Source organism: Meles meles, chromosome 8, assembly GCF_922984935.1.
Source record: "Meles meles chromosome 8, mMelMel3.1 paternal haplotype, whole genome shotgun sequence".
In the NCBI taxonomy this organism is placed as follows: Eukaryota; Metazoa; Chordata; class Mammalia; order Carnivora; family Mustelidae; genus Meles; species Meles meles.
The window spans coordinates 18,452,407-18,473,728 of record NC_060073.1 but is presented as its reverse complement, the minus strand read 5'-3'; the positions used below and the strand labels follow the sequence as shown (position 1 = coordinate 18,473,728).

Below are 21,322 nucleotides of genomic sequence, written 5' to 3'. Positions count from 1 at the left end.
TCGATCCCAGGACCCTGAGATCATGACCTGAGCCGAAGGCAGCGGCTTAATCCACTGAGCCACCCAGGCGCCCCTCTGTTGGGCAGTTTTGCCCAGCTTAGTTTTCTAATTTCCGTATTCACGGTGCTTCTTTCTCTCTTTTCTGATTGTCTAGATCTGCTTTTTCAAACCTCCCTATTTACTTCCTCCTTTTTCCTCACCGCACCCCTGTCCTCCCTTCAGGGAACTTTCTTTCCCTACTAGTGCCTGAGCTTGATTATACAAAAATTACCTACTTCCTATCTTTAAAAAAAATTTGAGGTGAAATTCATAGAACATAGAATTAACCATGTTGAAGAACACAGTTGGTGGCATTTAGTAGATTCACAGTGTTGTAGGACCACATCTCTGTGTAGTTCTAAACATTTCTATTACCCAGACGGAAATGCAGTAGCCATTAGCAATCACTCTCCCTTCTCCCTCCCCCAGCCCCTGGTGACTTCCTATCTGCTTTCTGTTTCCCTGGATCTCCCTTTTCTGGATATTTCATATACATGAAATCCTACAACATATGGGCTTCTGTGTCTGGCTTCTTTCATGTAGCATAATGTTTTTGTGGTCCATCACGTTATTTGTAGCAGGTCAGAATTTCTTTCCTTTTTATGGCTGAATAGTATTCCATTGTATGGGTATAGAGCATGCTGTTTATCCATTCATCCCTTGATGGAAATTAGGTGGTCCTTCCCCTTGGCTATCATGAATAGTGTTGCTATGACACCGCCTTTTATGGACACTCTGCTCCCTGATTGGGTTCAAGGTCAGTGGCTTCTTGTGTCCCCTAAGTCTTAGCCATAAGGCAGGCTCACTTATAACCCTCTCATTGAGGCTCTGCGGAAGCCGGGAGGGAGAAGCCTGGAGCCTCAGATGAGAATGGACACCCTTTGGAGTCTGAGGGACTGCTGCCACTGGGCTTGGCTCTGCATACTAACTCTAGTTTAACTTCTGCCAAGGAGGTGGGGGTAGAGAGTGGAAATTGCTGGTTTTATCTCCAGCCTCTGGCGTCTGTTTTCATCTCTCAGCTGTGTGACCTCAGGCTGTGTACTCTGAGCCCCAGGTTCCCTATCTGTAAAGTGGGGATTATAATTCCTATTTTATAGGGTTGTTGTGACAGTAACAATTAAGTAAAATGGAAGGCTTGCTTCTTTTCCTACCAGGATTTGGGGTGGCTGGGTTAGGGAGCAATTGTGGAAGGGCCCTTGGATGAAGGCTGATTTGTGTGGATGCCTTGTACCTGGGCAACCACCATTTTGGATCCTCACAGAAGGGAAAGGAGCTGAGGTTATTCCCTTCGTCATGTTTAGCTGTCCCTCTGGGAAGTTGTCCACGGCTTCCTGTTTTCTGCAGTTAACTTTGGTGTTTGGTGTATGAATCTGTGAAAGTGGATTGCCTCCCATTTCGCCTCCTACAAGTAGGCTTTGAGCTAATTTTAGAAAGATGAGTTTTCTTTTGATTGTATTCTTAAAAAGTATTTACAAATTTCCCCCATGCCAGTTGTCTTGTGGGGGTACTGTTTGCAAGGGTCTTTCTCCCCCACCCCCCCTGTGGTCAGTGGAAGAGTTTTGGGGGTCTGGCAGACCCGGGTTTGCATCCTGGTTTTATCTTTCCCTGATCAGCTCTGCAACCCTGAATTGCAGATCAATGGCCTTTCTTGTTCTTCATCTGTAAAAATGAGGGTTAATGTGAAAATTAGCTACCTTGCTTTGTAGTTGTTGTGTCAACGAGTGTCCTTTTGGTTTTAAATATTGGACAGCCCAAATAAAAGTAGTTAAATAATGAGGGGTTTTGTCTCTCTCTAGGCAGGAAGTCTGGGGGTAGGACACATGCAAGAATGGGTTGATTTAGTAGCACAAGGTGTTTCCCCCTTTTCTCTTCATCAGCCATTCACAGCAAGTCTGTGATTTCTCACCTCCTTGTCACACAGAGGCTGCAGCAGCCCCAGGCATCATGGGCAGATCTAATGAAACCCACCAAACCAGGATGGTATTTTCTTCCATGTAATTCCTTTTTATTAATGAGGAAGATTTCCCTCCCGGGGCCCCCTTGTGGACTTCTCTTTGGTCCCTTTGTCCCATGTCTAAGTCTGGGCTTTCTAAGGTCCTGAGGAAGGGATTATAGTGTTGAGGCTTTATTTGGGAAGTCAGGCCCAGTGAGGTCAAGATGAAGGAAAAGAAGGGGAAGGGAGGCCAGGAGAGCCTGAAGCTGTGTGGTGCCAGAGTGCGCTTGCTCTGACTGTCGTTTTCCCACTGAGCCGTGGACAGACACGGCTGCTGTGTTTGCGTGGCACCTGTGGGAGGGCTGCCAGGAGAAACCATAACTCCGTTTTGTCAAGAACACTCTTCCTTTGCTTGCTGGAGTTTTTGGAAGGTAGAGGGAAGAAAGGTGACATGGATAGCTTTTGAAATTGACTTTTAAACCTTCTGTAGGTCCCAGTATATTTCCCACCCATTGCTTTACATGGGGAGGCAGGTGATTAAGCTGGTGATTAAGGATGTGGACCCTGGAGCCAGGCTGCCTGGGTTCACGTCTAGATGCTGTAGTTCAACAGTGCTCAAGGGACCTGTTCCTACACTCAGGTGTGTGGAGCATTAAATGAGTTAATATCTGAAAGCACTTGGAACAGAACCTGGCAGATTCAGACTCTGTGCACACGGAGGGTGACCCTTGTCCTTTCCCCTCTAGAACTCAGAACTGTTTGGCACGTTGTCCCATGTAATGATCATCAGCCCATGTTTACGGGGTCTAGGGCTGTACAGGACCTAGCTTGAAACGCACTGGCACTCTGCCTTCATGGACTCCCTCCTCTGACATCCCTCAGCGACTAGTGCCTACCCCAAGGGTACCTTCCATCTGTCCTGCAGTTTGGCTCGCCTGCCTCCCCACCGCAGCCGAGAGCCCCACGCGGCACAGAGGCTGCCTGCCTCAGCTCTGGGTTACGCGTCTTGGGCACACGCAGGCGCTCGAGACTTACTGGTTCACTGAGTTGTCAGTGCTTTCTACTCTGCCATCAGTTACTAATTTGTAGACACTCCTTATTTCACTTACTTTCCTAAAAACAGTCTGAGGGCAGGTCCAGCTCGTCCATGTTTTGGGCAGTATTTGGGTGCATGGTTGACCGAATGGATTCCAGCATAGGATGCAATGCAGAGCTGTGTATGAAGAGACAACATCACAAGGGGCTAGGACTGGCCAGTGTAGAGTTATGAGGTTGGGTAGTTTAGCCACGTGCTAACTTGCTTGGCAAACTGGTCTTTATCTTTCTCTCTCCTGTGGTCCATCAGACGCTAGTGGATTGAAGCCTGGCACAGGCGGGCGGCAGGGGCTGGAAGCAGGAAGACGGGCTGAAGGAGTGCAGGCTGGAGGGTGGAGTGGGGGGTGGGAATGGAAGGTGTGTGTGTGGGTGGGTGGGAAAGGAGAATCAACAGGACGTGGCCCTGAGACTTGTGGGGAGTGAAGAATGAGGAAGAACCCTCAGATTCCTTTGGGAACTGGGCCCTTGAGAGACAGGCTGGTGAGTAGACCTTTCTGTCTGTCGGCCTAACCCTCGAGATGAGAATGAATGTTGTCTTCAGCATCTCCATTTGGTAAGCGCAGAGGATATTTCCTTTGGATTGAGTTGGGCACTCAGGCTTCTGGACCTGACCAGCCTTGGCTTTGGCCTTGCTGTAGGACCTTGGGCAAATCTTGTCCCTCCTCTGGGCCTTAGGAATTACTTCCTTTATAAAACAAGAGGGTCATTCCTTTCTTGAGTGTCATTTTTAGAGTGCCTACTGTATGCACCATTCTAGGCATGGGTGCAGATGAGGTTTCTGTTCTCATGGAGCGTACGTTAGTTGAAGGAGGCTGATGACAGTTGAGGTGAATGCAGAGGAGAAAGGAGCCAGGGGTGCTAAGTTCCACTGGTTGATTGGAGAAGGACTCCCTGAAGAGGTGGCCTTTTAGGCCATGACACTGGAAGGTCTGGGGCAGAGTGTTTTTGGAGAAAGGAATCAATATGTAAAGGCTGTAAGAGAGAACCAGCTTCAGGAACATTTCAAAGGGCGTGATAAGAACATGATTTTATTCTAAGTGTGATGGGAAGCTGGAGGACATTTCCCCCCCCCCACTAGAATCCCTTTTGATTATTTTCCTCTTCATGAGGGCCATACTTTGAAAAATCCCGTTACCCAAAGATGTGTTTTCTAGACAGTAGAATGTACAACCTCAAATTATTTTAGGTTTTTAAAGTATGGGGGAATAATTTATGGCTCACAATAAATATCTTTGAGGACCTCCAGGGATCCAAAGATGGCAGATTGAGACACTTAATTAAATAAATTATCTTTAAGGTTGCTCTGTTTTGGACACTCACGCTTCCCAAAGCTTCATGTCATGTAATTGGGGGGGTGGGGGGGAAGATTACTGCCACCTGCTGGTAGAAGGAAGAAGCTGGATTGTTGCACAGCAAAAATCCCGAACTCAGTTGATTATCTTCTCGTGTGCACCTGGCTTTACATTCTGTATTTGCAACCTGAACATGGAAGGGTGCCATGGTCCTGCTTCCCCCCCCCCCCCCCGCCCTAGAGAATCTTGACCCTGCTTCTATGTCCTTCTGCCTCAATTCATGATGAGGTGGCAGGAGGGAGTGCTGCCCTGGGGAGCTGCTCCCGTGTTGGATGGATCTGTGGGGAAGAACACTGGATGGCTCAGCCTCCATACAGCCGAGCTAATCCATTGTTTGTAAGCGACCTCTGGTTTCACGGAGTTCCCTAATTCAGTGTCCTGGCACCCTAATCTCTGCCAGCGGGCCTTTTTTTTTAAATGTACTCGTTAACAGCCCATCTCCATTATTAAATTCTCAACTGCTTTATTCCTGATTTGCATTTTCCGTGGCTGAATGAATGCACTGACTTCCGTTTTCTTTTTCTGTTACAGATGGTGTGCGCAGGTGACTGTAAGTACCACTTCCCTCTCTTCTCTTGTATTGTTCGCTACCGCCCCCTGATGGACACAGCAGCATTTACAGCAATACGAAAATCACAGAAAATGCGTATTTGTTCAAAGTCTTAGTTTCCAGTTTTTCTTTAGAATTGGGGCGAGTGTGGCAACAGCAAGTGAAAGAAAGAATTCAATCAATTGAGCAACTTTGATAAAAACTTTTATATTTTCTGTGATTTTTCTTTTCTGCAAGCCTACATCCGCGGGTGATTTTTAAAAACACTTACTTTTCATAATGCAGTACGATTTATATTTACTTTGTGTGCTGCTATCCCATAAGTATTTTTTTTTTTGTGCTACACTGCTCCATTTTTGTAAAAAAGATTTTGTTTATTTATTTGACAGACAGAGATCACAAGTAGGCAGAGAAGCAGGCAGAGAGAGAGGAAGCAGGGCCCCCGCTGAGCAGAGAGCCCAATGTGGGGCTCCATCCCAAGACCCTGGGATCATGACCTGAGCCGAAGGCAGAGGCTTTAACCCACTGAGCCACCCAGGTGCCCCTGCTCCATTATTTTTAAACTGATGTACAGAGTTTGTGTAAGCTTTGGAAAATCAGATGTAAACTCCTCTATATTTTGCTTCTATGTGGAGGACTGAGTCCCAGCTGCTAACACTGCTGGTCCATTGACGTGCTCCCTGGTCTAGAGTAAAATGAGTAAAACGAGGCTATGATAGTAAGTTTTAAGTGAAGCTAAGTATATTTAATTGATAGCAACATTTATTCTGGGATTATGTCCTTACTAATTTTTTAGATCATAATTTATTTCTATAAGAAATAAAAATAATAGTATTTGGTAGTTTTTTTTTTTTAATGTACCTTTTAGAATAAGTAAAAATTGGTAGCTTTTATCCATCCTCAAAGTTTGGGAACTCCCCCCCCCCCCCAATTGGTAAAATCCCAAAGTCTGTGAACCATGGAGATAAAATAATTAGAATGTTCTTCCAGTACCACACAGAGGGGGCAGATCTTGCTGAAACCTTTTAATAAAGCCAATCTCAGTTAATAATAGTGATTATGCAGAGTCTATACAAACAATGGGAAGAGCTCTGCAGTTGCTTTTTCTTGCTTGTTAATCAGTTTGGTAAATAGGCTGGTAGGTACCTTGTAGAAGCTTGAATCTTTGGTGCCAAAGAAAAGAACTTCTGTGCATAGAGGTAGCATTTCAAAGCAGCAGAAAGGGAGATAAGGGACCTATGATTCCTTTTAAAAATCATAATAAAATCCTGTTCTATCACTAGTATACAGTGGGAGATAGTGTTTTGTTAGCTTGCATGACCACTGTTTCTGGCTACTCAAATCAGTCACATTTATCACTGAAAAGTTTCCTGGTGCCTTATTCAGTAACATGCATGTCTGTGGCTGTCGACGTGACTGTTACCAGATCACAACTGAAGCCTTGGACACAGGAAAGAAAAATGAAACACAAGCTAAAAAGTCTGTGAACCACAGTGATGAAATAATGAGAATGTTCTCCCAGGAGTTTGAGTAAAATCACATGCTAACGACCAACAGGACAGAACTCTGAACTCCCATTTTATAAATGTCCAAATCCAGCGACCTTGGTTCATATCACATGCCTTAAAAATAGTCTTTCATGTTTAAAATAGTGTGTTAGAGCTGACAACAGAGGAACCTGAGGATGAGAGGTTCTTAGGGTCTCATTCCAGGTCACATGGCTAAGGGGCAGAGGAGGTCCTCACATCCAGGGGTGAATTCAAAGACCAGCTCCTTTCCCTTCATGCCATTCTGTCTCATGCCATCTTAGTGCCCCAAAATGGTAGAGCTTCCTCCTAATATCAGGGTTTGGCCAAAGAGTTAGCTTCTGCATCTTGTAAGGCCTCTCTACAGGCAGTATTTTCTAAGAATGACAAGAGAGACTCCTTTTGCCTCTTAGGTCTTTCTTTATATCAACTTCTATATAGATTTAATCCATATTCAAGTCACAGTGAACACTGCTGATTTCTGTCATTTTTGTCTCCGTTTTAAAGCCTTCTGTCTTACTAACACACAAGCATGCATATATGTATATGTATCTAAAGTTAGTTTGCTGGAGGAAAGTCCAGGAGGCAAAGAAAGGGAAATGAACCTCTGTCATTGTACAATTCACTTCTGAAAAATAGACATACAGAGAAGTCCTGACTCTTACATTTTTAAGATTTTATTTATTTTTTAAAGATTTTATTTATTTGAGAGAGAGAGAGAGAGAGAGGGCAAGCATGAGTGGGGCAGGGAGGAACAAAGGGAGAGGGAAAAGCAGACTCCCCGCTGAATGGGGAGGCTGATCTGGGGCTCAATCTCTGGACCCTGAGATCATGACCTGAGCCAAAGGCAGATTGAGCCACCCAGGCTTACATTTCTTGTTTAAATATAATTTTTGCTGTCCTTTCGGAAATGTTATTTAAGTAGAACCCATGTTTGTGTTTGACATTGAAGCTGTTTCCATCAGTACAACCAGTATGACCACAGCATGGCCAGACAAGAATAGCACTGTTTCTGGGTACACGCATCCAGTAAAGAGTGAGTGGAACACCTCTGCTGAAGCTCCAATAAGGAATGGCACCACAGGCTTTAGTCCAACAACTTCGAACATGTTCTTTGTCACTTCAGAAACAGTCGCTGGGACTTCAAGAGATCCCGTGACCATAAATGACACACTAGGTAAGATGAGCCTCCAGGAATGATGGTGAACTGTTCCTTTTCATCCTGTGTCCTTGAGCCTTGTCCATTCAGTTTGCATTTTGGGGAGAGATTGTTTTTTGCTAATGGTGGAAGAGGAGAAAAAATTCTCTATTGTTTTAAGCCCAGGAGTTCAGGTGACTGGATCGTTCAGTATTAGGGTCCTCAGTGTTTTGGGAGGTTTTAAGTAATTCCAGCTGTTCAGCTTTAAAAATCCTTTGCTGTTATTGGCAATATTTTCTGCTAAGGCTTGGGGGCAGAGACCTCATTAGCCATGTGTTGTAATGGGTCCAGTAATTAGTAGGTTTCTTTAAAAGAAACGTAAAGCTCTGCAGGAGAGTTGATGCCGTGTTTGTGTTCTCAGGAGTTTTTGCTGGGCCTGAAAGTTGGGTACACTTTATAGAGGAGTGTGTGTTTCAGATGAAATAATGGCCCTGTGACACTTGGGATGGTTTAGAGTTTTATTTAGCTTAGATGTCAGTATCCTGAGCCACGTGTTAGAGCTGCAAATTTAGCTCTCTTTTTTTAAGCTGAAAAGAACCAAAACTATAAAAAAGAGATGAGAAGCTCTTTTAAAGCTGAGAAGAACCAAAAACTTAAAAATGAGATCCTCTGTTGGTTTTCTGACCTGGGGATGTGATCTCTTTGGATGGTGAGGGCCATGGAAGCTTGACCTCGTGGAGCCCGCGGCTTGAAGAGACCACCTGCCTAGCACAGTGTCTCCTTCAAATGGAACAACCGAACAAAACCAGTGGTTTTCAGCAGTTTTTTTTTTTTTTTTAAGGCCAGGAAACATATCTTTAAATAATGAAATCTTACCCAGAAGCCCAATAAATAAAAAGAATTGGAACGAGGGGGAGCTAGAGGGGTGGGGTATCACAGATACCTTCAGAAAAACTCTTGGAGCTCCTCAGAGCAGAGTTTTAGAGGCAAAACACTGTATAATAGAGGTTTGCTATATTATGAAAGAGAAGAGCATGAGGAGAGGGCAGGCAGAAGAGGAAGAGAATGGAGGAGGAGGAAGAAGATGGAATTCAGCAATGGTGATGGGGACAAGGGAGCACTGCACTGGTAGCCATAGGAACGAGGAGGTCGAGAGGTGGCAAGAAGCAGCCAGCCCAGGAGCTGAGTGTCCTCACTCTGTCTGAAAGTCTCAGGGACAAGGCTTCGTTCATCAGCTACTATTTGCTGAGCATGTACTGTGTGCTTAGTTGTTCTTAATACATTATCCTGTCCTCATAGTAACCTTGAGGGCCACAGTGACAAACTGTAATGCCGAGGCGTTGTAATACCGAGGTATCGTCTGAGGGCTTGGTTATTGAGCAGGAAGTGGCGGGTACCGAGGGAGCCCGGGCCCAGAGCACAATCATGCACAGAAGCTGGGACCCCTTCACAGAGTCCTTCCTCTGGCTACTTGATGGCTTTCCGTTTCTTTTCATAAGAAAAAGGACACAGGAGTGACCCCATTTAGGAATCTTTAAGCCCAAAATGTTTGGCGTGAAGGGTAGAATCACAGCAGATTAGCTCACTTCAGAGCCCACCATGGCCTCCGGGGCTGCCCCTGCAGACCTCAGGCAGGGTTTGCTGTACCCGCAGCACTCCCCGGACCTCATGGGCTCCGCGCTGGAGCCTTGGCTTCTGATTTCCCCGATTCCCCCGTGATGTGTACTTCTGAGCCAGTCACTCTGCTTCTACCTTGCCATCTTCAGAATGAAGGGAGTGGATGTCACGTTGATCGAAATGGCTGGTTTATGTCACAGCAAGCCAAATCAGGTGACGGACAGAACAGCGGGGCGATGGATCGGAAGTCTTCCAAAGCACCCTTTGGGGTTGGAATGCGGGGATGAGCTCCTTAGTCGAAATGCCTGGGTGCTCTGAGATGGCATTATTTTTGTTGTTATCTTGAATCGAGACCTTTAGGAGTAGTAAACAATCACTTTGTTTCCTGCCTTGTCCCCATGCCCTAAACAAATATGATTAAATGCTGCTGTTTGACAATTTCGAAGACAGTTTCAGAGTGTCACATCGCCGTTGAAGTGAGCTGTGGAGGGGAATACTAGAGATCCTAAAAATCCTTGGCTGTGGGTGTATGCTTCTTCGCCCGTCATGCTATATCTACTTTTTCCTGCTGTGAAATGACGGACTTGCCCCAGACCCTGATATCAAGAAAGTATTGTTAGCGAGAACCTCAGTGAAAGGTGACTGCCCATTGTTCCATCAGTGTCCGTCGTGTGTTTTTCACATAGAGCCCAGTCCAGTTTCTGATCTTCAAGTTTTCTTTGTGGGGGTGAGAAAGGCGGCTCTGTCCTGGGAGAATAGCAATGGTGCTGCCACCTACCGGCTGCTCCTTGAAGGCGTCGGAAGTCCTGAGGAGTCGACTCAAGACTTAGTGGCCAATATATCGGGCCTGAAACCAGGGACTCCACACAATGTCACCCTGACACTTGCAGAACCAAATGAACAGAGAATGCCCTCGGTCACAGGCAGTGGCTCAGGTGAGTTACCAAAATGTGTGTTTCTCATCTGCCTTTCTGGATTTGATTTTCCGTGACTGCTAAGAAACGTCGTTCTTACATTTCTATAGAGTTTTAGAATTGATTGAGGGCTTTCCTCCACATTTTAGTTTGACCCTACATTTATATGAAGAAGGGGGGAGATGTTCTTCTTTTATAGGTCAGATCGCTGGGGCTCAGAATGGTAACGGGGGTTGAAAGTTTTTGAGTCTGGCATCCCGGAAAGGAGCTGGTTCCATTAGCTCTTTCAGCTTTCCATCGAACGAATAACAGATGTGTTTACGCGAGTACGGCCATCAGAGGAGCTTGCCATGCCTTTCGAGGACAGGGATGCTTAGCAGGCAGAGCAGACATTGTCTGCGTTGCTAATGGTGTAGCCATTTGTAGATTTTAAGCGTTTTCAGAAGTGACCCTGTGGATTGAGAACACATACTTAATCCCCGTTTTACACTTAAGGAAACAGGACTACAAAGTGGGTGTTAGGATTCTTGACTGCAAGTGACAGGAGCCAGACTTCAAGTAGCTTGGGCTGGAAGAGCAACTTACTGGCTTGTGTCTGTTTTCCCACGGTGGGCAGCAAGGCCTTGAAGAAAGAGATGAGGGGACTCCCAATTCCTCTTCCTGCTTCCTTCTTTAGCAGCCTTGCTCTCAGAGTGGCTCCCGTCACACAGCTTTGGGAGACATGATTCCCCACAGGTACCCCGTGTCACCCTCTATCAGAAGGGGAGCTATTTCTAGAGTGGGCTCTGACTCTCTGGGTTTGAGTCCCGTGGCTGTCCCTGGAGGACCACGTTTGGAGCTGGGTGGGAGAAGATTTCCTGAGAAAAGGGAAGAGCTGCAAACAGGCAGGTTGCAAGGAGAAGCCCAGTTGTCTGGTGGTACCTGGGATAAATGTAGAAAATAAAATGCCCGCCTGAGATTGGGGCCTTTGTAGGAGGATGTATCTCTCTCAAGGGAAGGAAGGGAAGAGTTTGAGGTGTCCTCTTGTAGGGGAGGTGCTGCAAGGGGACAGGGATGGGCTTCTGTTGCAGTGAGTGTATTTGACTTTTGTGTTTGAAACAGATGCCAACAACCGAGAGGGCACCTTCCCACATCCCACGACGTCCAGTGCCCTGGTGTATGGGTATACCCTCAGTTCCACAGACCCGTCTTCTCACCATCCTCTGACCCGAGACACGGAAGTGTGGCTCTTCGGGCTGAAGCCCAACACGCAGTACAAGGCCACCGTGTATCCTCAAGCAGCTGGTGGTAGAGAAGGGCAGCCCCAAAACAAAACTTTCAGGACGGGTACGTTGAATTTTGTGGAATGTCTTCAGCCAGAGTTTTCTGGCCCCAAGTTTTATCCTCTGTGATTCTGGTTCGCAGTTCTCTCTTGCCTCACAAGCAGTTTGGTTGTCAGAGGGCGTTTTCTGGAAGAGGTTTTGGACAGAGCAGATGTGGTGAGTTTCCTCTTCCCTCTGCAGCCAAGACGCCTCATTCTTCAGCTCAGGAAAGCGTGTCGGGAGCTGCTACTACGTGTAGACGCTAGGTGCTACCTCGTGTCTTTCTTTTGTGCCTTTGCACATGAACCTGGGGGACAAAGTCGTGTCTTAATTTGCTCTTATTAGTAGGTGTTCTTGTTGTCATTGTTGGCTAATGATTTTCTCCATCGGATGAGAAAACAAGTTTTTTATTTTTCTGGCCCAGCCTTGGAATGCATACTGACCTCCCTGCTGAAGCTCGTTGACATGCACCTTGTGGCGTCCTGCCTAGAGCTCAGTGGTGCTTCTGCTCTGCACACTCACCTGTGTTTGGTTTGGTGCTGATGGGGGAGCAAAGAAATGCGCGGTTCCTCCCGGACGGGGTTTGGGTATAGACGGGGAGCTGAGGGAGATGCATGTGCACTGAGAGGCATGTGGCAGGCCCCATGGGCTCGGGAATAAATGCTGCAAGAAGCGTCACCCTTGGGGACCAGACCGAGGTGACGTGAACTCACTCTGGTTACCTGATCCAAAAATATGCCTGTTCTCAAAGACTGCCAGAGACCCATAGGATGGAGGGATGGGGTGGGGGCTGGGGGACACAGGGCTGAAGATAAGACTAGGATCCAGGAAACTCGGGAAGGCTGGATCACACTGTACCAGGAGCAAAGTCCCACGATGGAGAGGGTATCCCATTCCTGCTTTCTGGGTGGCTATTTTGGGGAAGGGAGCGCTGTCCCCCAGCTTTTACATGGGTGACAGGCACTTCCACCAAGGGGGGTTGGGGTGCTGTTGGGAAGAGGGCGTTGGGTGCTACAGAGGCAACACGTGGCCGCTGTCCATGGCAGCTGCCCACTGAGGGCTCTGGACATCGGAAGGTGGAGCAGGATTTGAACTTGCTTTGAAGGGAGAATAGGATTTGGATAAACAGAGAGAGGGAGGAAGACATGTCCATTGCGGCAACATCGGGGATGAAGGTGCAGGTCGCCAACCCCGAGGTTTGGAGGTAAAGAGACACAGGGAGTCAGTGACGGCTTGAGGCCCCTGGTAATTCTGCAGGGGTTGATTTCCTTCCTAGAGAGATGTGATCAGGTACCTGAGAGTTGGGTGTCTCTCTCAGAGACATGCTACAGAGTACTCAGGGGCAGTGACTGGCCTGGCCATGTTCCTTGCACAGGCCTTGTTCCTGGCAGGATGCTTATGACAGGTGGTGTCTGTAAAGAATTCTTGCTTTTCCTGATATCTGCCTTGAAGGAGGGTCCACTCGTGCCCTCCTTTCTTCTACCGGGAATGCTACTGTGTGGGTGGAGAGGGGAGGATATACCTGTAGGAAAGGCGGCTTGGCTTCCAGGGACCCTCAGGGACCCAGCAGGTCGGCAGGTGGGAGGGCTTGGTGTCTGGAGGGGGGTCAGGTTGGAGGAGGGGGAGGATTGGGCCCTCTGGGGGTGCCTTTGACAGCGGTGGAGCTGTCCTACATGCAAGATGCTTGTGCAAGAGGGTGAATGGGCCCCTTGCCAAGCACTGTACCCCAGAGCTGGATCCACCCAACAACCTTTTGCCTGATTTGCTGGAATGAGTTTTGTGGATTAATGTGGGTCTTGGGTTCCCTGCTTTTAAAGTGGGTTGAGCAGAATTAAAGTAATAGTGATTGTGTTTTAGGCTCTTGGTCATATGGATACACACATGGTTTGTGTTGAACTGTCCTAGCACTTGATAAATAAGAATTATAGTAACTTTCACCCTCTCTATGTGGCATGTGTGTGTGTGTATGTAGACACATATGTACATATAAGTACACACACATATACATGTATCATACCAGGCATTTTTCAAGAGACTAGTTAGGTGGGATGGAGTTCAGGAAATCATCAGAGCATTGCCAAGACCCCCGAGACTAGTCATGGTAGGAAGTCACCTCTCACCAGGTTGGCAGGTGGAACCCGATCCCAGGCCGTCCGGCAGGGCCTCCCCGCCCCCCACCTTCAGGGATGCATTGTGTAGGAGTCAGCTTCCCGGGACACAAAGCAGGCCGTAGAGGATGGAGGATGGATTGGGAGTGTGGGGTGAGCTCTGTGTTATCTTTTCTTGAGATTAGGAGTGTTATCCAACTTTGACAGATGAGGAAACTGAGCTCAAGTGATTTTCCTAAGATCTACCCAGCTGTTAACGCAGAACTAACCTTGGAACCTGCGCCTGCCCCCTGCTGAAGTGTGTGATCTTAAACTGATCCTGTAGAGTTCCTTCTGGAGGGATAGCTGCTTGAGGGGGTTTCTGGGTGAGCCTAGCACCTGCGCAGGCCTGAGTAGAGTCCGTGTTCTTGTTTGAGGGACTGTCTTGGCTCTAAGAGTAAACTCCCAAGCAGAACGAAGATGGATTGTGCCGTTGCAGCTGGCCAGGTTGTTTTTCACCGATGATGATGATGATGATGATGATGCCTGACATTTGCTGGGGCCCCCGTGGTTTTGTGTATGTTGTGGCTGTGGGTACTTGATGTGGGAGAGGAAGGCACAGTCGCTGAGAGCCCTTCTTACATTAGATGGCATGCCCTGATGAGGGTTTCTCTCTCTGGCTTGGCCATTCTGGTTACTGTTAACTTCTCCTGTGTCTTCACAGTGGCCAGTCAAGTTTTTGACATTGAAGTTGTGAACATCAGTGCAACCAACATGACCCTGACCTGGAAAATCAACGATGATGAGGCGTCCTCCGTCTATACCTACGAGATCCAGGTTGCTGGGGCGATGGATTCCTTCGTCCTCAACGTCAATGAGACTCGGGTTGACATCTCTTCACTCAACTCAAGTACCTTGTACAACATCACCGTGCGCCCTTTCCTTCAAAACGGTTCTGAAGGCGTGTCAGGTTTCCTCCAAGTGTACACCCGTGAGTTCCCTCATTGCTTTGCTAAGCTTTCTCCCCTGCCTGCTCTGTGCCAGGTCCATGTATGAGACAGAGCTCTTTTCCTGCCCTCATGGAAAGCAGGGCTCAGTGTGGGAGTCCACGGGGACTCTTACCTCCTTCAGGATGTGCGCTGTAGTACTGGTGATCATTGACAGACCCTCCCCATGTGCTGAGTATTATGCAATGTGCTTTCCTTGAGCTCTCAGGGGACGTTCACAAATCTTTGACGTGGTTGGCGTTAGCCTTATTTTATGGACAAGGAAGCCACGGCTGAGAGAGGTGCTGCAGGCAGGTGTCACACCTGGTAAGTGGCAGAGGTGGGATTAGACTCCAGCTGGGCTTGTCATGACCATTCTAGAGCAGTAGAGGCACATGGTTGCATGGAGACAAAAAGAACCTGGATACTCACGTCCCTCTGTCTCCCGGGCACTGACATTATCATGGAGCAGGGTACAGATATAGCTCATCCTTTTTTTGCTTAACTCTCCGGTAAAGATAAGATGATAAACAGCAAATAAAAAGTTTTCTGTTTCGAAGGAGGTCCAGTATTTAAAAGAAAACAATAATCGTGTACCAGCAGTATATAGTACAATAGTATCAGTGTTGTACCATGTCCAGGGCATTAGGATCCCTGTGTTAGAGATGAGAAAGCTGCAGCCCAGCACAGCTGAATGATTTGCCCAAGGTCACAGAGTTTGGTAGCAAGTGCGGAGCAAAGACCCATGCCTGGCTCTGGACCCAGGGCTCCTTTCACAGGGTGCTTCACCTGAGTGTCTGTTGCTTCCTAGGAAGCATATCTTAGGAGGTTTTGTTTTTGTTTTTGTTTAGAGAGGGGGTGAGGTTAGGGGATAGCAGAAGGGAGGAGCAGAGGGAGAAGGAGAGAAAGGATCTTAAGTAGGCTCTATGCCCAGTGTGGAGTCCAAGGCGGGGTTCGAACCCACAGCCCTGAGATCAAGACCCGAGCCAAAATCAAGATTCAGGTTTACCGACTCTTAACTGACTGAACCATCCAGGCGCCCCCACACCTTAGGCATTTTTACAAGTGTATTCTGGACTGGCTCTTTGGAGTAAATGGGAATTTGCTTTCACTTTTCCATCTTTTCCATATTTTACTGTTTAATCCCTTTATTAGTTAGGATTAGGTTTAGCTGTGAGTAATAAAAAACTTCCCAAGTTTGCATGGCTTAAACAAAACAGAAGTCTATTTCTTTGTCATCATAAAAGAAGCCCAATGCCAAGCAGGAGGGGATGGTAGAGTGTTAGCCAGGGCTCCATTGCAGGAAACACAAGCTATGAGCCTTTTTAAGCCGAAAGGAATTTAATCCTAGGAAGTGAGGGTTAATAGAATTATTGGGAGGGTTGGTGTATTATTTTTCTGGGGCTGTCATGACCAAATACCACAGACTGGGGAGCTTCAACAACAGAAATTTTTTTTCACAGTTCTGGAGGTATGAAGTCTGAGAACAAGGTGATGTGTGGGGGATTTTCTCTGAGGCCACTGTCCTTGGCTTGTAGATGGCTGCTTCTCCCTGTGTCTTCACATGGTTGTCCTTTGGTCCGTGCATGTCTGTGTCCTAATCTCCTCCTCTTATAAGGACTCCAGCTAATGACCTCATTTTACTTTAATTACCTTGTTAAAGACCCTTTCTCCAGAGGTACCTCACATTCTGAGGTAGAGAGGGTTGGGACTTCAACATAAGAATTCTGAGGGACACACACAATTCAAGTCATAACAGGTGGGGAGCAGGCTTTAGGCTATGACCCAGGAATGATTCCCACCCTAAGGGTCCAGCTTTGTCACAGCAGCTCCAGGAATGTATGTTCTGAGCTGTAGTCTGGGATCAGCAGCTACAGCGTTGGTTCTAGAGCTAAGCAGCCTGAGCTCTAGCCGTTGCATCTGCATTCCATCTATAAGGAGGGGGAGGAGCAGAAGATACCACACCGGGCTTTCATGATACATCCTAGAAGTTAGATAGTACTTCTGCTCATATCCCATTGGCTAGAACCTAGCCACATGGCTCATCTAGCAGCAAGGGAGGCTGGGAAATGTAGTCTTTATTTCTGATGGCTGTGTACATGGCTAAAAATCTAGAGTTGTATGACTAAGGAAAAAGCAGGGTAGGGAATTGGTTTTAGCAGTCAACAGCAGCCTCTGCTGCATGTCCCTAAACAGAAGTTCATTTATTTCCAGTGAATGACTTTGTACAACCCAAAAGCAGCTTCTGTGTTCTTGTAGTCAAGTGTTTTCTCTGTGGCCAGAAATACCAGTTTCTGAGGGGCTTGTGTTGTAGATGGTAATACAAAGAAGAGGAAAAGACAGGTCAGGTGTCCCAAGTGTGCATTTAATCTCAGTATAAATATTTTTGTGAAGTTCAGGCACTCTTGTCTTCTGGAGAAATAGGTTCTTAATCTAGTTGTTTACTTTCTTCCCTCAGCCCCTGGTCCGGTTTCTGACTTCCGAGTGACGAGTGTCAGCACGAGGGCAATTGGCTTAGCTTGGAGCAGCAATGACTCAGATTTCTTTAAGATAATTACCACAAAGAATGGAACTGGAGAATCTCAGGAGAACACAACCACTCACCAAAGTATTGTCATTGGTGGCTTATCCCCTGGAACTATGTATGTTTTTGACATAATTCCGAGAGGACCAAATGGGACTGAAGGGGATCTCCAGACAGTCTACAATAGCACTGGTAAGTGAATAGACTGTGTTTTCTGTAGAACAGTTTCTTAAAGGAAATCAGTGTAATTTATAACATCAAGTTTTTCAAATATTGCTTTTCTTTTTATTTAAGAAGAATCTTTAAAAAACGTATAATGATAGTAATGCATATTCATTATATAAAAAACACACACAAGCAAAAAGAAGAAAATCACATAGTAAACTATCAACCAGAAATAATCACTGATAATTTTTGGTGTGTTTTTGGTGTATGAAATAATGACTGATAACTTTTATGATTTTACAGTTTTAAGATATACAGGTGTGTGTGTGTGTGTGTGTGTGTGTAGTATCTTTTTTCTTTTACAAACGTTGAAGTCATCCTATTTATGTGGTTTTATAATCTGCTTTTTTCCACTTAGCAGCTTATTATGGATATTTTTCCCCTTCAATATAAATATTTCTACAGGATAGTTTGTTTTTTTTTTAAGATTTTATTTATTTATTTGACAGACAGTGATCACAAGTAGGCGGAAAGGCAGGCAGAGAGAGAGAGCGAAGCAGGCTCCCTGCTGAGCAGAGAGCCCAATGCGGGGCTCGATCCCAGGACCCTGGGATTATGACCTGAGCCGAAGGCAGAGGCTTTAACCCACTGAGCCACCCAGGCGCCCCTCTACCGGATAGTTTTAATACCTGCCTGGCATTCCATTGTCTAAATAAAAGGTCAACAGATAATAATGGCCTATGGGCCAAATCTGGCCCACTGCCTGTTTTTATAAAGTTTTATTGGAACACAAATATGCTTATATATTTACATATTGTCTATGACTTCTTTTGTGCTAGATATGATTAGTTGCAACAGCAAATATATGACTCATAAAGCTTAAAATATTTGTTCTGTGGCCCTTAAAGAAAAACTTGGTTGATCCCTGGGATAGACCATTGGTATTCAAAGTGTGATCCAGGGATACCTGAGAGTCCCCTAGGTTCTTTCAAGAGGTTGACAAGGTATTATTATCATAATGCTGCTAAAGTGATATTTGGCTTTTCACTTTTATTCTCTCATAATGAGTGTACAATGGAGTTTTCCAGATACTATATGACAAGGGATGACATCATCATTCTGATGGCTAATGGAATGTAGGCTTGTATATTCTTATGTTTTAAAAATTCCCTCATTTAAAAAATTTCTAATACTGTAAATATAAATATAGCCTGTATAAATAAAAATTCTCTTTAAAAAAATTCTTTTAAGAAGGTAAAGGGTTCTGAGATTCAAAAGTTTGAGAACCACTGATCTGGATATATTGTAAATTACTTAAGTATTCCTCTTTCTTTGGACAAGCAGATTATTTACAGTCTTTCATGAACAACGTTGTTCTTTAAGGCTAAATTATATCGATGAAAGTATCTCATGAAAACAACTTAATGCTCATTTCTGTTGTTTTTAAAATTTGAAATGATTTTTTTGGGGGGAAGTTTGAAAAACACACTATTCTTTGATCTTTGATTGTAGGAGAATTGAAAACTTTTATGCAGAGGGGAAAAATAAAGAAATGAGATGAATTCCCTTAGCTAGACATGAAAGCAGTTGGGCTTTTGAGATTTTCCTTGTGTGGGTTTCTTCAGCTCTGTTGGTTGGGTTAAGACATTGCTAATTACTTGGAAGATCTGTTTCCAAAATAAGGAACTGCTACCGTGCATTCCTCAGATGAAAGGTAGTAATTCCTTTTCAACTTTGAATTTTAGATTAAACTGTTGAGATGGGGTCTTAATGTGAACATATATTTCTTTTCTTCTTTTGAGAATGTTGCTAATGATGAGGATCACCATGGTGGGGGACCCTTGATATTACGTGACTTGCCAAGAACCAGAACTTAATGGAACAAGAGTTATTCTTGGGGTCTATATTGGGGGTCTACAGAGTGCTGGGCTCTCATCCTTTATTTAAAATTTTTTATCACAACTTCATGAAGTAGGTACTGTTAACCTATTTTCCAATGTAGGGAATGGGAGTTCTGTGAGCTTGATAACTGGCCCAGAGTGACAAGGTAGGGCACTGGCCTCTGTCTGGCTTTGAAGAGTGAGGTCTTAGCGAGAGTGCAGACACTTTGATATGGTGCAGCTGCAAAGCCATTTAGGTCTGTTGGTTGAGGAGAAGGCATCTCCTGTACTGAAGCCTATAATTGAGTCTCATTGAATGGAAATCAAGAAGAATTATAACAAGGCGTTAGTCTCTTAGGGGATTGCCATTCTATTATTGAACAACTTATTACTAAAATCAGTATAATGGTATTACAGGCAATTTGGAGAAGGGAAACAAATACCATATGACCCAGCAATTCCAATCATATATGTCCATATGAGACTGAGTTACCTGGACACTGGTGTTCATAGTAGCATGATTCACAATAGCTAAGAGGCGGAAGCAACCACGTGTCCATCAGCAGAGCAGTGGATAGACGAAATATGGTATATCCACACAATAGAATATTATTCAGCCATAAAAAGGATGAAATCCTGGTACCTGCTACAATGTAGAAAAACTCTGAAACATTTTGCTACATGAAAGAAGCCAGACACAGAAGGACAAATATTATATGTTTCCATTTCCAAGAAGTTCTTGGAATAGGCAAGTTCTTAGAGACAAAGTAGATTAGAAGTTACCAGGAGAGAAGAGTTGCTGTTTAATGGGAACAAAGTGTGTGCGGGCTGTGATGGAATGTTCTGGGGATAGTGGTGATGCTGGTGACACAACATTGTGAGTGTGTTTAATGCCACTGAGTTGTACATTTACAAATGGTTAAAATAATAAACATCATGTGTATTTTACCACCATCATAAGGAAAGGAATTAAGAATAACTCCGCTCTTCTAACGCAGCTGCGTTGTTTTCACATCTGTGTCCATGGCTACAGGTTTTGTTTACATCATGGTGATTATTATACAAATCATTGTATTTTGTAGTTGAACTTTTTTTTTTTTAAATGGTCTTCACGTTTTTAGTGGCTGCAGAATGTTTCATTTGGTAACCAGGTCACAGTTTACAAAGCCCTTCTCTTTTTATGGAATATTTAGATTATTTGTAGATTCTTTTATCTTTATAGACAATGGCTTTCTTTTATGGTCTCTGTGGCATCCCTTTGACATCAGAAATTTGGTGGTAGGGAAAGAAGCTTCTCAAAGCTACCTTCCTTTAAGGAGAACACACTTAAAAAAATAAATGTTGGGGGGCGCCTGGGTGGCTCAGTCAGTTAAGTGTCTGCCTTCAGCTCAGGTCATGGTCCCGGGATCCTGGGATCAAGCCCCATGTCAGGCTCTCTGCTCAATGGGGAGCCTGTTTCTCCCTCTCCCTCTGCTGCTCCCCTTCTTGTGTTCTTGCTCTTACTCTCTCTCACATAAATAAATAAAATCTAAAAAAAAATAAATTTTGGGAGGGAGTGCATGCAGGTGGGACAAAATAATGATCAACCCCCCACAAAATGTTTTACAGTGAAAATATTTCTTTCCTCTTTTGTCCCTTCAGCTACTCAGTTCCTCTCATTAGAGGTGACTTCGGTCCCCAGGTGAAGAGAGAAGTGTTCTGAAAGCAAGGGCGGAAGAGATGCTCTGCTTATGTCCTTATTTCTGGGCCCTGATCTGTGCATTCGTATTATATCTGGTTCGGTGTGTAGAGGCGAGGTGGGCGGAGTGGGGTCCTGAGGGAGATTTCTCGTCTGAGCCCAGCTCTGAGGCTGGACCGTGTGTATGTGTTTTCCCTTCACCCCGTCCTCAAATTCCCCTCAACCTAGCAAATGTCAGCTCTGCATTTCAGCTCTTCTTTTACAGGAAGATGTTTTCTTTTGAGGAAATGATTAAAAAATAAAAGCCTGTTTATCAAGATACAGGATACATCCTGAAAAACACACACAGCCTAAGTGTGTGGATTGATGAATTTTCACACACTGATCCATCCCATCTAGTCATCAGCACTCAGATCAGGAAACCAAACTTGATTTCCACTCCCGAAGACCCCGAAGGGGGCATTTTTAGGGCAAAAGCAAAAGACCAGAGAACTGGCAGATGAATTGGTACATTCATCTGTGCTATGGAAGAGCCAA

The 21,322-nt window shown here is 45.3% G+C and overlaps 1 protein-coding gene across 2 annotated transcripts in view; it reads left to right on the top strand.

Annotated features, from left to right (window-relative positions):
* PTPRJ (protein tyrosine phosphatase receptor type J) overlaps window positions 1-21,322 on the top strand; it is a 161,494-nt gene that overhangs the window by 106,228 nt on the left and 33,944 nt on the right. For both annotated transcript variants that reach the window (XM_046014724.1, XM_046014725.1), the window contains exons 2-7: window positions 4,951-4,969; window positions 7,448-7,672; window positions 9,937-10,185; window positions 11,266-11,490; window positions 14,277-14,543; window positions 16,997-17,254. In XM_046014724.1, the coding sequence (XP_045870680.1) occupies window positions 4,951-4,969; window positions 7,448-7,672; window positions 9,937-10,185; window positions 11,266-11,490; window positions 14,277-14,543; window positions 16,997-17,254 (1,243 nt within the window). The remainder of the gene's footprint in view (window positions 1-4,950; window positions 4,970-7,447; window positions 7,673-9,936; window positions 10,186-11,265; window positions 11,491-14,276; window positions 14,544-16,996; window positions 17,255-21,322) is intronic.